The sequence below is a fragment of the Priapulus caudatus genome, unplaced genomic scaffold (genome assembly GCF_000485595.1).
Source record: "Priapulus caudatus unplaced genomic scaffold, Priapulus_caudatus-5.0.1 Scaffold8, whole genome shotgun sequence".
NCBI classification, from domain to species: domain Eukaryota; kingdom Metazoa; phylum Priapulida; class Priapulimorpha; order Priapulimorphida; family Priapulidae; genus Priapulus; species Priapulus caudatus.
In genome coordinates this window covers 674,197-690,070 of record NW_014577069.1, presented here as the reverse complement: position 1 = coordinate 690,070, position 15,874 = coordinate 674,197, and the positions used below count along the sequence as shown (strand labels likewise).

At 41.7% G+C, this 15,874-nt stretch overlaps 1 protein-coding gene across 1 annotated transcript in view; it reads right to left on the bottom strand.

Moving 5' to 3' along the window:
• Positions 1 to 15,874, bottom strand: part of LOC106806201 (G-protein coupled receptor GRL101-like) — a 48,751-nt gene that overhangs the window by 23,723 nt on the left and 9,154 nt on the right. Inside the window, exons 4-10 of the mRNA XM_014808071.1 lie at positions 11,495 to 11,611; positions 9,824 to 9,968; positions 7,654 to 7,790; positions 4,872 to 5,015; positions 2,753 to 2,869; positions 2,320 to 2,442; positions 1,405 to 1,545 (exon numbers count right to left, since the gene is read on the bottom strand). Of these exons, the coding sequence (XP_014663557.1) occupies positions 1,405 to 1,545; positions 2,320 to 2,442; positions 2,753 to 2,869; positions 4,872 to 5,015; positions 7,654 to 7,790; positions 9,824 to 9,968; positions 11,495 to 11,611 (924 nt within the window). The remainder of the gene's footprint in view (positions 1 to 1,404; positions 1,546 to 2,319; positions 2,443 to 2,752; positions 2,870 to 4,871; positions 5,016 to 7,653; positions 7,791 to 9,823; positions 9,969 to 11,494; positions 11,612 to 15,874) is intronic.

Below are 15,874 nucleotides of genomic sequence, written 5' to 3'. Positions count from 1 at the left end.
CAAAATTCTTTCTTGGAATTGTGAAAAAGCTGCAAAAGGGTTGTAATCTGCTTCGCTTCTCAATTACATAATTAACCCATGCATCAGGTGACGTTTTGTACAGCTGCGCGACTATTATACTGGGCAATAATTAATTAGTATATGTGTAAAAATATTGTTCATTCAACAGAATTAAGGGGGGTGGCTGGCCACCCAATCCACCCCCCATGAATCCGCCACTGCGGACATACTTCAGTAGATAAATGAACTCATACAGCTTACTTAAATTTTTATGACAAATGTTTTAATTATTACAAGGCGTAGTATTTAATTACTACGTCCTTGTCTGTTACTTCGTGTCAGTGTGCAGCAGCTAGCGTGCGGCTGCCAGCGTGTGCTGCAGATGAGCATTTGGGTGGCATTTACAGGAAATCGTCGAAAATAATAGGTGAAAAAGAGTAGAGAAACATGAAGACTTTGGTAGTAAATAGATTTCGTATTTATTTAGCATTTATATTTTATTGAAACGCTCCAAGTGCCTGTGCATGCGCTCGCACACACACACGCGCACGCACGCACGCACGCACGCACGCTAGCGCAATATGTATGCACGCACGCACGCTAGCGCAATTGTATGCTTTATTTAAATTTGTTTAACCATTTAATAAAAGAAGATGTGCAGGCATGTGCCTTTTTGCCTAAAGGCAGCTACGCGCCTGTCAAATGTTGTTAGACGGCCGTGAGTGTGTGACTGGCGGGGACGAGGTATTCCAGCGTAAGAAAATAAACTTGCAGGAAAAGAATATCGCATGACTGCGCCACTGCGTTATATAACCACAACAATTTACTACGAATGGTTTACTTTTCTGCCACGTGTCAGGCAGTGACATAACGCACCGGTCAACAAACAAGAGTTTCGTTTTTTTGTGGTTCAATATTAATGCGACTGATCGACATGCACGGTATCACCCGTTTATATTAGTGAGTAACACTTCGAGATTTCAATTATCCAGCTCATTTGCTTTTACCCATTATAGGATAATTATCCGCCCACCCGACCCCTCTCATACGACTCATATCTCACCCACGTATATATATATATATATATATATATATATATATATATATAGATAGATAGATAGAGAGAGAGAGAGAGAGAGAGAGAGAGAGAGAGAGAGAGAGAGAGATAGAGAGTGAACGACAGACAGAGAAATGTAGACGGGAGAGAAATAGAGAGAGAGAGCAGACGTGAGTGAGAGAATGAGAGAGCGAGAGAGAGAATGAGTGAGAACGAGAACGTAGATAGAGCGAGGATATGGAAAGAATGTCTGCGAAATTTTGCATCTAGTTATGCTGGTAAAATTCAATTTGATATTTGGGATTAATAACTTGAATACGGCGAAGGAAAGTCGGTTTAGGACTTACTGCAACTCGTCAAGTGAGAATTATCGGCGCAGCCGGTTCTTGGAGCGTCTCGGAGCTTCAAACACCAGCTTGTAATCGGCACACACTGACCGCTAGCACAGCGCATCTCGGTGTTCCAGTTACACTCCTGCTCCGGATACGCTAAACAGTAAAGCGGAGATATATGCACAGTTTTGCACGGAGCAACGACCGCTTGCATTTCGAGATAAGAGCAGTCACAAATGACTAAATTACAGCGAAGTTACAACGAATTACAAAATAATGCATGACAATGCTAATGATTTTTGCTAGTGACTACATTTCGTTTACTAAATAAAGTAATATAATGTATCACAATGTGGTAGTGTCTTATCGAATCACGAATGTATCACAATGCTAGTGGTTTTTGCCAGTGACTTATTTCGTTCACTAAACAAAAAATATAATGTATCACAAGATGGTACTGTGTTATCGAATCACGAATGAATCACAATGATAGTGATTATTGCTAGTGACTATATTTCGCTTGCTAAATAACGTAATATATTAAGGTATCACAAGATGGTGGCGTGTTACCGAGTGACAGATACCGTGGTGGCTCAATACGAGCGAATGCAAAAAGCATGCTATAATTTTTGCTCGTGTGTACTTTGAGCGCTAACGTGTCATTGAACTGATGGTATCAAATCAATAATGTGTCAATGGAGAAGTCTCTAGGACAACAAAGCATCTTGCGTCAACATTGATTGATTCGGAAAACCGATATTAAACTTGTACGGGAAATGCGGCTCTTAGGAATAAAGTAGATTCTTTTGTATTTTTTATATTAATTTAGTATATGTGTGTGTGTGTGTGTGTGTGTGTGTGTGTGTGTGTGTGTGAGAGAGAGAGAGAGAGAAAGAGAGTGTGTGTGTGTGTCTACGTCTGCGTGCATACCGCAGTCAGGTCCTTCGTCGCTGGCGTCTGTACAGTCTTGGTAGTAATCACATCTGTACTCCTGCTGTATACATTGACCACTGTCACATCGGAATTCATCACTCAAACATGGCGGCAGTGGGTCTAAAAAATGGCGGCGTAATTAACCTGGCGTCAACTCTCTGTCGATCACTATTGACAGATTTTATATTATTTATATTACTTTATTATTGTTATTGTTATGAATATTATTATTATAACTATTATCATCATCTTTTATTATATTATTATTATTATTATTATTATTGTTATTATTATTATACGTTATTTTATTCTATGTGATGTATTGCAGAGCTACAGATATGACTGGCCTATGTTTGCGAAATTACAGTCTCTCGGGCACTGTAAATATCATAACGTGACATTTGATTGAGTTTCATATATTATATCTCACCACAGTCCGTCTCGTCGGTACCATCCAGGCAATCCATCTTGAAATCACACCAGGCACTTTTCTCGATGCACATTCCACTATCTTTACATTGCAGGTGCGTATCATTGCATAGCAGATCTAATACGTGTATAAGGAAAACGTTACTGTGAAAACTGTTTACACTGCATAATGCTTACACGCGAACACACTCATGCTCGCACGCACACACACCAACAAGGGCGCAGGCAGGCAGGCAGGAATGCATGCACGCACGCACACGCACGCACGCATACGCAGGCACGCACGCACACGCACGCACGCACGCAGAAAGGTACACAGACACCTATAGGCACGCACGCACGCACGCACGCACGCACGCACGCACACACACACACACATACACAAGATTCATTTCAAGATTCAAAATTCACACACACACACACACACACACACAAACGAGCCCGCACACATCATCTATAAATATAACTTTACTGTGAAAATATTTATGCGTTCCTGAAATGCACGAGCTTAGACGTAGCAGCGCAACGAGGCATATTTATGTTTAAAACGTGGGTAGGGTTTTAAAGCATAATCAAATCAATATGCAGAAAGAAAATGTCATTTACATATCATTTCATTTTGTATAAGAGCCGCCTATGTACTTACAAAAATTACGAATTATATATTAATATTTATACATTAATATATATTAAATTTTATATGCAAACTGAAATTTTAAATAGGAAGATTGGCTAGATTGCTAAAATCGGTCGATTTGGTTGTTGCAGTTGGTAGTTAAATTGGTGGAAATTATGGATATGTAGAAACGGCTGGAACGTGGCGGTCTGATGAAGGTTAGTTAGTATATCTATAACGCAAGCGCAGGTGGCCCATAAACGGGGAGCTATGCGCTAAGAGCTAGCGACCCGTCTATGAGTGGTTTTATGTGCTAAGCTGCATGAACAGACCAGTTCTCCGCGCTACGAGTTAGCATGGCGACAAAATTAAAGGACATACAAACGCATAAGACGTTGTGAAATAGGAATGGTACGACGTTTGTATACGCCGCCGTGTGTGCACGGTGTCTTACTTGCCAAACCTCGTCTCTGTACGATGATTATATACTATACTATAGTATACTACTATAGTTTATCGTATATAGTATATAGTCTATAGTATATAGTCTATAGTATATAGTCTATAGTCTATAGTATATAGTCTATAGTATATAGTCTATAGTATATAGTCTATAGTATATAGTCTATAGTATATAGTCTATAGTCTATAGTATATAGTATATAGTATATAGTATATAGTCTATAGTATATAGTCTATAGTATATAGTCCATAGTATATAGTCTATAGTATATAGTCTATAGTATATAGTCTATAGTATAAAGTCTAGAGTAGATAGTCGATAGTATATAATCTATAGTATATAGTCTATAGTATATAATCTATAATACTATATAGTATTATATACTAGTATTTTCTAGACTAGTCTATCTCGATTTCATTACAGCGCGCACATGGTAGATCGACTCACACCAACAAGCAGCGACGCAGCCACAAAAGACTATTGGCGTCCGTCTATACAGGCATACGTAAACTCGCTGCAATCTAGTTTATGTCCGCGGATGGACGTCAGTGTCGCTTAGTGGTCACGCCGCAGATTAACCTGCTGTCACTAGAACCCCATCGAGTCGACCATCGATCTCTCGCCTCGCATTTCGGCGCCGAATCGCAAAAGTTTCACTGCGAATTTCACCACGAAGTTTCATCGTGAAGTTTCCTCGCGAATTTCATCGTGAATTTCACCGCGAAGTTTCATCGTGTATTTCACCGCGAAGTTTCATTGCGACGTTTCATCGCAAAAGTTTCAACGTGTATTTCACCGCGAAGTTTCACCGCAAAGTTTTATCGCAAAAGTTTCATCGCAAAAGTTTCATCGCGAAGTTTTATCGTGAAGTTTCATCGTGAAGCTTCATCGCGAATTTCATCACGAATTTCATCACGAAGTTTCATTTCGAAAGTTTCATCGCGAAGTTTCACCGCGAAAGTTTCATCGCGAATTTCATCCCGCAGTTTCATCGCAAATTTGATAGAATTAGTAAAGCGCATGCGCCGCGGCGATTCTTACCACAGTTCTTCTCGTCCTTCTTCTGCAGACAGTTGGCGCGGCCGTTGCAGACGGCGCTTGCTCGTGGCAGACATCGACCGTCGCAGAAGATCGACGGACCGTGGTGATCGGGGCAGGACGCCTCGTCGGCTATCGTGTTGTTTGCTGTATGCGAGGTATGTGACAAAAGACAAAAGCAATAACTTGGAGCTCATAATCAAGGATGTCATCATTGCTGTACCGGCATGGCGGTCAGTTGATCGCCCCCATATCTATATCGCACTCTGAATTATCACCTCTCTCTCTCTCTATATATATATATATATATATATATATATATATATATAGAAGAGAGAAGAGAGAGAGAGAGAGAGAGAGAGAGAGAGAGAGAGAGAGAGTCAACGGTTATGCATACGCGCCCAATGATTTAATAGATGTATGTCTATATATACTCTATATGCTATGTGCTTTCGCGGTGACACCGTAAGCGTCACGTGAAAGATTTGCGTCGTGTGTCACTACCGCAGCGGGTGAGCGGGTGTCAAGACTCGCCTTCATATAAGAGTTGTTAGTCAGCGAACAAAAAAGGCGCCATGAATTAAATTCCTTGCACCGACGACAAACTTTAATGGCGCTGGCATGTCATGGTCGGTATCTGAGTTCTTTCGGCTAGTCGGCGCGCGCCGAAACTTCATGACAACGATATAAACTACCTCGAACAGGGGCGTAAGCTAGCCATGCAACCGATGTGCAGGCAAAACTGAAAAAACAGGGGGGGGGAGGGTATGGGGGTCCTTAGAAAAATGTTTGAAGATGTAACCGCAGGAGATGGTATTCGAAGTACCTTTTGAGTACATGTTACAGCCTTCATTCTTGACTACGACAATTCTATTTTTAGTAGAACAATTCTTGGGCTTGCAAAGCGCGGTTATTGATTGATGTTACAGGGGAGGGAGGGCATTGTTCAGGTGGCGTTTATTATCGAATATGTAGGGGTGACCACGCACCTGGGATGAGAGTGACAGCAAAACTCACTTTCTTGGAATTGTGAAAAAGCTGCAAAAGGTTGTAATCTGCTTCGCTTCTCAATTCATAATTAACCGCATGCATCAGGTGACGTTTTTTGTACAAGCTGCGCGACTATTATACTGGGGCAATATTAATTAGTATATGTGTAAAAAATATTGTTCATTCAACAGAATTAGGGGGGTGGCTGGCCACGCCAATCCACCCCATGAATCCCGCCACTGCGGACATACTTCAGTAGATAAATGAACTCATACAGCTTACTTAAAATTTTTATGACAAATGTTTTAATTATTTACAAGGCGTAGTATTTAATTACTACTCCTTGTCTGTTACTTCGTGTCAGTGTGGCAGCAGCTAGCGTGCGGCTGCCAGCGTGTGCTGCAGATGAGCATTTGGGTGGCATATTTACAGGAAATCGTCCGAAAAATATAGGTGAAAAAAAGAGTAGAGAAACATGAAGACTTTGGTAGTAAATAGATTTCGTATTTATTTAGCATTATATTTTATTGAAACCGCTCCAAGTGCCTGTGCATGCGCTCGCACACACACACACACGCACGCACGCACGCAACGCACGCTAGCGCAATATAATTGTATGCTTTATTTAAAAAAATTTTAACCATTTAATAAAAGAAGCTTGTGGCAGGCATGTGCCTTTTGCCTAAAGGCAGCTATCGCGCCTGTCAAATGTTGTTAGACGGCCGTGAGTTGGTGACTGGCGGGACGAGGTATTTCCAGCGTAAGAAAAATAAAACTTGCAGGAAAGGAATATCGCAATGACCTGCGCCACTGGGTTATAATAACCACAACAATTTACTACGAATGGTTTACTTTTCTGCCTTTTCGTGTCAGGCAGTGAGTGACATAACGCACCGGTCAACAAACAGAGAGTTTCGTTTTTTTGTGGTTTCAAATATTAATGCGACTGATCGACATGCCAGGGTATCACCCGTTATATTAGTTGAGTAACACTTCGAGATTTCAATTATCCAGCTTTATTTTACCCATTATAGGAATAATTATCCGCCCCACCCGACCCCTCTTCATACGACTCATATCTCACCCACGTATATATATATACTAATATATTGTGTGTGTGTGTGTGTGTGTGTTGTGTTGTGTGTTGGTGTGTGTGTGTGTGTGTGTGTGTGTTGTTGTGCTGTTGTGTGTGTGTGTGGTGTGTGCTGTGTGGTGTGTGTGTGTGTGTGTGTGTGTGTGTGTGTTGTGTGTGTGTTGGTGTGTGTGTGTGTGTGGTGTGTGTTGTGTGTGTGTGTGATATATCCGTTTGTTCTGTGGTATTGTCACGGTTCATTCGGTCAAGTTTTACGTGCCCCGTCCTCGCCGTAATTTTTAGTTATAGCAAAGGGAAGAATTATCAAGCGAAATGTCTTGTGTTACCCAGACTGTCTTTCTAACATATTCATGATTTTTGTGTATAATTAACCGGGTACTTAAATGAACGCGTCAGGATTCCCTGTAGTTCACCGATATGGCAACGAAATATTAACAGTAATTTTCGTGCAATTAAACATGTCTGTGCCGATGATGATGAGTACTACGACCGATGAATGGATGAGATACAGACCCGAGCTGACGGATGATGATTGAGGACGAACGAGTGAATGACGAACGACGAACGACGAGGACGATAAATTATGAGGTGACGAATGACGGCGACCGATGATGGTGATGATAATATGACCGATGAATGACGACGACGATGACGGTGCCGATGACCACCGCGCAATTAGAGTAAATACAAACGTTGACTAACAGCAATCGCCAGATTCGTTCGTCGTTGATTCGAAAGATATATCCGCTGTCTCTGACCAGTCGCCGATGCCGTCGCAGATCGTGATCCTCGCGAGATGCCAGCCTATATTCGTCCCGTCGCAGCGGATCGGTAGCGCGCTGGATTGCAGACGTACCTTAGAATAACGTGAAATTTGTACGTGTGCATCAAAATTCATATAAATTAAATAGCATTAATAAATGCCAATAATAATTAACTCCTCGCGCACGTCAGCCGAACTCCTCCAACTCTAGCGAGGATCCTAAGCAGTATGAACTCGACAGGAAGACACCCGCGGCCTATAACGTAATACCACGTATGCGAATCCGAAGAGACCGATGTTAAGCGAATCACGGGATAGCAAGACGGCTCAAAATATAGGCAACCACGCGCTTCACGACACACGGCGCTAACAGACGCGGCACAACGCTCGCACGGCATATCCTAGCCTACGCGTTTCGTCGTCAAATGTCATTTATCATTCTACAAAATAAGCGCATTCTTACCCACGTAAACGTCTGAACGATGTTGACAGCCCATTTGCGCGCCCTGTGCCTCGCTCGCTTCGCCGCGCGCCCACCCGAACGCACCGCGACATATGCCTCACTATTATGGCAGCCGTACCATCGAGAACGCCGTGTGTAGGATGTACACGCCTACCTCATTGCGTCACAATTCCGGCGAGCAGTCGCAAGATGCCGTCCGCATACGTTTACCGCTGTTCAACACCAGCCTGCTTTGCATCGGTATTCGCATAGCCGAGCACTCACGCCCTGGAACATCGCACAACACACACACACACATGAGAAAAACAGTCCCGGCATCGGTATAGATATCATCGGTTATTTTCGCCGAAGCACAACCATACCCCCCAACCCCCCGCGCCCGTCGAAAAGTAAATGTGAAAAGGCGTTTCGTAAGAATCGCTGTAATCGAGATTCGCTTCCGTCGGTTCCGCGGTCTGTTTGAACAAAACAGAAAGGAACGAAAATTGTTGAGGGAGGGGAGTGAGGAGAGGGCGGCGAAAAACGCAAGCTCGTCCAACAGGCCAACATGAATATAGTAACGCATACGGCGACGTATACGCGCCGTAACTCGATGTTAACTCGATTTTACAACCGAAAAAACGAAAAAAAGCCGTAACAATTTCGTTTCGTCCATCTCCCTCTGGGCAAGTCTCGGGACTCCAATCGCACGCCGAATGCGTCCTATGATACCGGCGCCATTGTCGCAACGCCCAACAGATTCTGGCAAAGTTAAAGCGTGAGCATTACTCCATGTGGCCCGTGTTTCGCCGCGCGAACTTTCAATGCAAGATTTACGACGGACAGCTTACAAAGCACCTGGGTGCCGCGTAACTGTGCAGCCGACGCTGTGAAATTCACGGAGAGACACATAAAAGTAGGAGATGCTTCGCCGACGCGCGCCACGAAAACGACAGTTTCGATCGCCGATCGTCCATTGCGCGGATAAATCAACGAGTATCTTATTAGAATAGGGTCTGATTAAATCGGTATTCTTCTCAATTTTGTTGAAAGCCGGATACTTTCTTCCGAGACACTTTGATTGTAAAAAAAGCCGATCCTTGCAAAAGTATAATAGCTGCCATGGAAAGTGCCCGTTTGACAGTGCATAATTACTTCCGAATGTAGCTTCTGCGATGCATTTTTCATTATCACAGCGGACACGCGACTGGATGTGGCCTGAGTTTTATAGCGCAAAATATAAACGAAAAACATGACCAGGAGATCCGATAGACTGGAGTTCGTGTTGTGCAATGTTGCATTCCATTCGTGTGAGTTTAAGAAGAACTTGTGCGATCGTCGTAATTACTAAATCTAACCGGGTATTGCGCTGAAATTCTATCGAAATCATGTAGAATTTCTATTCTACATCATATATATTTTTTTGCATTATTATTTGTGCATTTTTTATAGCAACGCGATAACTTCCATTCATTCTGCAGCGGACGATTGTTTTTTTGTTATTATCAATATAAACAAATATTAACACGGAGGGTTAGTCCGCCTGGTTTGTGAACTTACGACATTACTCGTGGCGATAATTGGATGATAATTTTTTGTGTTTGTGACTGATGTGCTTGTTTGGTTGTGGCTTTGTGGATATAGCTTAGTGATGTTTGCAATCCTACCATCGGGGTTTTGCCAGTCCGCTTTTTTGCGTTCGCCTAGCATCCTTGGCAGTCCCGATCTCGCCATCACAGAAGAACCACTGATTAATGCCCAACTCTGTGTTATTGCACTGTTTTCTCTTCCAACCAACATGCTCCTGAACTTCTGAAAAAATTAACAATTTTTGTTTTTTAATTGCCATAAAACACACGTCTTTTGAACGCGGCTACTACAATTTAGCTAAATCTGGCCAAATTTCGTTTTTTACGCTGCTTGGCCATGGCGTTTAGATACGGCCCAGACAGCTTATCATACTCCAATTATTCATAGAAGTGGTGGCGCCGAATTCATATATCGAAGGGCGCTTAACATGCGACGGGCGTATGAAGTTTTTATTATCAATAGAAACACAGACGCGCGCTTATCAGCGGCAAAAACACGAGTCCCCGCTATATAATGATGAGAACGAAATCTTCAAATATATATTTGCTTGATGAGTGGGGGCGCTAGTGCTTCACTCGCGCTCAAATTGGCCCGTCATTCTTTCACGCGGAAGACCGGCGCAAGAGTAGAACGCACTCAGCTTTTTACTTCGGTTGATTTTCAACCAGGAGGCCGCCCGTCTGCTGAGCGTTCGTGAAAAGCCGTTATTTTTAGCTTAAACGTCCTGCTTTTCGCGGGAAATCGTGGGTCCGAACAGTGGAAATCCATCAGGCGGTTTTTCGCCGCTGCCAATTTATAGGTGAAAACAGAGTACACTCACGGCACCCTTTTTAGCTTGTTCCATAATTTGTTATAGGGTTATGGTGTCGGTAAAGTTGTTAGTTTTTTATAGTGTATAGTTATAGTTTATAGTTAAAGTTTATAAGTGTAGTTTTTATAGTTTTATAGTTTATAGTTTATAGTTTTATTAGTTTATAGTTATAGTTATAGTTATAGTTATAGTTATAGTTATAGTTATAGTTACAGTTACAGTTATAGTTATAGTTATAGTTATAGTTATAGTTATAGTTATAGTTATAGTTATAGTTATAGTTATAGTTATAGTTATAGTTATAGTTATAGTTATAGTTATAGTTATAGTTATAGTTATAGTTATAGTTATAGTTATAGTTATAGTTATAGTTATAGCTATAGTTATAGTGTTATAGTGGTATAGTGTTATAGGTGTTATATGTGTTTTAGGTGTCTATAGGTAAAACAGAGTACACTCACGGCAGTTTTTAGGTGTTCATAGTGTTATAGTGTTAGTTATAGTGTCATCTGTAGTGTATAGTTATTGTTATTAGTTATTAGTTATAGTTTTATACTGCTATAGGTGTTATATGTGTTTTTAGGTGTTCATGGGTGAAATAGAGTACACTCACGGCAGTTTTTAGGTGTTCATATTGTTATAGTGGTATAGTGTTATAGTGTTATAGTGTTATAGTGTTCTAATGTTATAGTGTTATATATAGGTGTTCTATGGGTTTTGTGTGTTCATATGTGAAACAGATTACACTCACGGCAGTTTTTAGTTGTTCATATTGTTATAGTGTCATAGTTTTATAGTGTTATAGTTTTATAGTGTTAGTTATAGTGTATAGTTATTAGTTATATAGTTATAGTGTTATAGTGTTATAGTGGTATAGGTGTTATATGTGCTTTTAGGTGTTCATAGGTGAAACAGATCTGTACTCGAATACACTTACGGCAGTTTTTCTCGTCGGAGCCGTCGCCACAGTCGTCGACGTAGTCGCACACCTTGTCGCTCCACACACATTTGTGGTTATCACATTTAATGTGCGATAACGGACACACGTACGACTCTGCGAATAAAGATCAATTCGTAATTAAGTTAGCTAATCCTGCGATTTGTGTCGATTTGTGCGAGTGTTGTTCTTCTTGGTCTTTGGGTAGATCAATGACATCTCCTTTAGTGATAATTATGGCAAGATGATGCTTGGTGATTTGCGTAGGGTGGAATTGTTTCATTGCTATGTTGCTAATGTTTTCACATTTTCTAGTTTGTCTGGAAATCCTGTTAAACGTTTTTCCAGTTTGCCGGGAAATGTTTCGAGCAAATAAAGATGAATTTCACAAAAGTAGTATTTTCATAAGGTAACTTTCCACCGTCAACGCAAGATGAGTTACTTGTAAAGTGTACCTGAATTACTGACTGATATCAGCTGTATAATAGGATATTTGTGATTGAGACCTGACCCGCTCTATACACTAGGGTTTGTGAGTTATCTGAGAATTCTCTAACACTGAGAATTCTACACATTTTTTTTCGAAGAAATGGCCGCTAGAAATTGATTCGGATATAGTCATATCCTGCTAATACCGAAATGCGCAATATTGCATTATGGTCGCAGCATGTATATCCTGCTATATTTATGCTTATTCCTTAGTTATATATTGAAATCTGCGTCCACTTCCTACGACGCTGTTATTACCATGAAGCTGGATTTTCGAATGATATAACATTGATATTTGGCAGTTCCCGTTGTACGTCATATAAACAGGCGAGAGGCGTGTATCAGTCGTGTATTTTGTGCGTGTAATTGCGTTTCTTCAATTTAATATGTACATAATTTCGACGTAACAATAGGTGAAAGCGGGAGCTCGATGAGATTGCCGTGTTGCGAGACAATGCACACGCACTTCAGGGAGAAACTAATCGGCCACTTAACGAAGACTAAAAAACTAATTTATAGGCGGCTTTGACGGCAGATAAACATAATAGATCAGGGATTACTACTAATCATTACGCACATATTAATCTTTAAACTAATTCTCTAATAACAAACAATTGTCAGCTTTTTGTTAAAAAAAAGGGCATCAGAAACGTTTCAACACTAAAACATTTCTTTGCGCAAGCGCGTGTTTACCGAGTAGCTTTAACACGCAGAGTACCTTTAACATTAGACTGATTCATCGTCGGTGGGTATAGCAAGCGTACGTGCGGTGGATAGAGAGAAGGACGGGTCCAACGATCCGGGATTCGTCAATGTTACGCTAGCAGTTTAAAACTTATTATTCATAGGTGCGTGAGGGAATTCGACAGACTAATTTCGAGAAAGGAAATCGTTTATTTGACTTTTAATGGCTGGAATAGAACGACAAGCGCGACAGCAATGCTTATGTAAACAATGTTTCCTTAAGCACGAGCTGCTGTTGGGACAGCTTCAACGTCTTTCTGAAATGAAAACACTCTTCCTTGGTAGTGCTGCATAGATTGGACCGAAGTAATTCGGCCAACCCTTCCTCAACGCTTTGTGCGTACGTCTTCAACGATGCTGCGCAGTTGATTTAGTCTATAGTGTTATCATACGAGAATCCCATTCATAGAGTCCAGAAGCTGCATGGTCGGTCACAGACCAGAAAACTAATCAGTTTCCTTCTTGCCGTGCTCGGGCTCGAAGTGCTTTTATTACAACAATTATTGAGCTCCACGAGGTGGCTGCCTAAAAGCTATGCGTTCACCTATAATAACAAGGGAAATGTCAAACTAATCCTGAAATGTACTCGGAGTTCCATTCATCTACACACTTCCAGTTTTTTTCTGGCTAAAGCTTACGCGGTGTAGTCCCTTTGAGAATTCCCAGTTATGTATTTTGTTTGATCCCTATTAAGTGGCATATTCAGCTTCGATTATTTGTTGCCTTCTCATAGGCACGTGTCCAGAGTCCCTAATTACCAGCCTATGCCAACCATTAAGCGCGAGTATTTGTTTGTTAGGCTGCATGTTTACGGAAAGTAGTCGCAGGTCGTAAATGAAAGTGATTGCAGCCTAAAAGCCATTTGGGCCAACCACCTCGTACGCGTGTACTAAGTACGCTTATAAAACTAAAAAATGAAAGTTTTCTTATAGTAGTATAGGATAAACTACGAGGAGTGAATTAGTCGATATTTAAACACACACACATACGCGCACACACACACACACACACACACACACACACACACACACACACACACACACACACACACACACACACACACACACACACACACACACACACACACACACACACACACACACACACACACACACACACACACACACACACACACACACACACACACACACACACACACACACACACGATATACGCTGGTTTATACGCGATGGAAGCTGGATTTTCGATGATTATAACATTGATATTTGGCAGTTCTCGTTTGTAGCGTCATATAAACCAGCGAGAGGCGGTGTATCAGTTCGTGTATTTTTGTGCGTGTAATTGCCGTTTCTTCAACTTTAATATGTACTATAATTTGCGACGTAAAATAGGTGAAAGGCGGGAGCTCGATGAGAATTGCCGTGTTGGCGAGAGCCCCCAATGCACAAGACACTTCACAGGGAGATAACTAATCGCCTACTGTAACGAAGACTAAAAACTAATTTATAGGGCGGTTTGAAGGCAGATAAACAAATAGATCAGGGATTATACTAAATCATTAGCGCACATATTAATTTTTAAACTAATTCTCTAATAACAAACAATTGTCAGCTTTTTGTTAAAAATAAAGGGCATCAGAGAACGTTTCAACTAAAACAATATTCCTTTGCGCAAGGCGTGTTTAACCGAGTAGCTATTAACAGCAGAGTACTTTAACATTAAGACTGATTCACGTCGGTGGTCTAATGAACGAAGCGTACGTGCGGTGGATCAGAGAAGAAGGACGGGTCCAACGATGCCGGGAATCGTCAATGTTACTGCCTAGCAGTTTAAAACTTATTATTCATAGGTGGCGTGAGGGAATCGACAGAACTAATTTCGAGAAGGAAATCGTTTTAATGTTGACTTTTAATGGCTGTGAATAGAACCGAGCAAGACGCGTACAGCAACATGCTTATGTAAAATTGTTTCCTATAAGCACGCAGCTGCTGTTCGGGAGCAGCTTCAAACGTCTTTCTGAACATGAAAACACTCTTCCTTGGTAGTGCTGCATAGATTGAGCCGAAGTAATTCGGCCAACCCTTCGCTCAACGCTTTGTGCGGTACGTCTTCAACGATGCTGCGCAGTTGATTTAGTGCTATAAGTGTTATCATACGAGAATCCATTCATGAGTCCAGAAGCTGCATGGTCGGTCGCACAGACGCAGAAAACTAATCGTTTCCTTCTTGCCCGTGCTTCCGGATCGAAGTGCTTTATACAACAATTATATGGAGGCTCCACGAGGTGGCATGCCTATAAAAGCTATGCGTTCACGAGCTATCATAATCACAGGGAATGTCAACTAATGCCTGAAATGTACTCGAGATCATTCATCTACACACTTCCAGTTTTTTTTCTGGGCTAAAGTTCTTACGTCGGTGTAGTCCTTTTGTATAATTCCAACGTTAATGTATTTTGTTTTGATCCCTATTAAGTTGGCATAATTCGCTTCGATTATTTGTTGCCATTCCATAGGCACGTGTCCAGAGTCCCTAATTACCAGCTATGCCAACCATTAAGTGGCGGAGTATTTGTTTGTTAGGCTGCATGTTTACGGAACAGGTAGTGCGCAGGTCGTAATAGAAAGTGATTGGGGCAGCCTAAAAGCCATTTGGTCGCAACCACACCTCGTACGCGTGGTTAACTACGCTTTTATAAAACTAAAAAATGAAAAGTTTTCTTATAGTAGTATAGAATAAACATACGGAGGAGTTATAATTAGTCGATATTTATAATCACATAGCACACACGCGGCCGGCGCACAACACACACAGCACAACACACACAACCTCACAACAGCGGCGCACACACCACAAACACCACACACACATAACACACAGCGCACACACAGCACACACACACACACACACACACACAGGACACACACACACACACACACGTACAATAGCGCGTACACATACGCACTCTACGTCACAATACCTAACATACACACACACACACACCAGTCCACGACACACCACACACACAAAGCCACACTACACACAGTGCGTCCGCACACACACACACACCACCACAGCAGCACACACACACAGCACGCACACACACACATAACACGTACAGTACGCGTACACATGCACTGCACTCAGACATATAGCATACACAGCACACAGCCAAACACGCGGCCG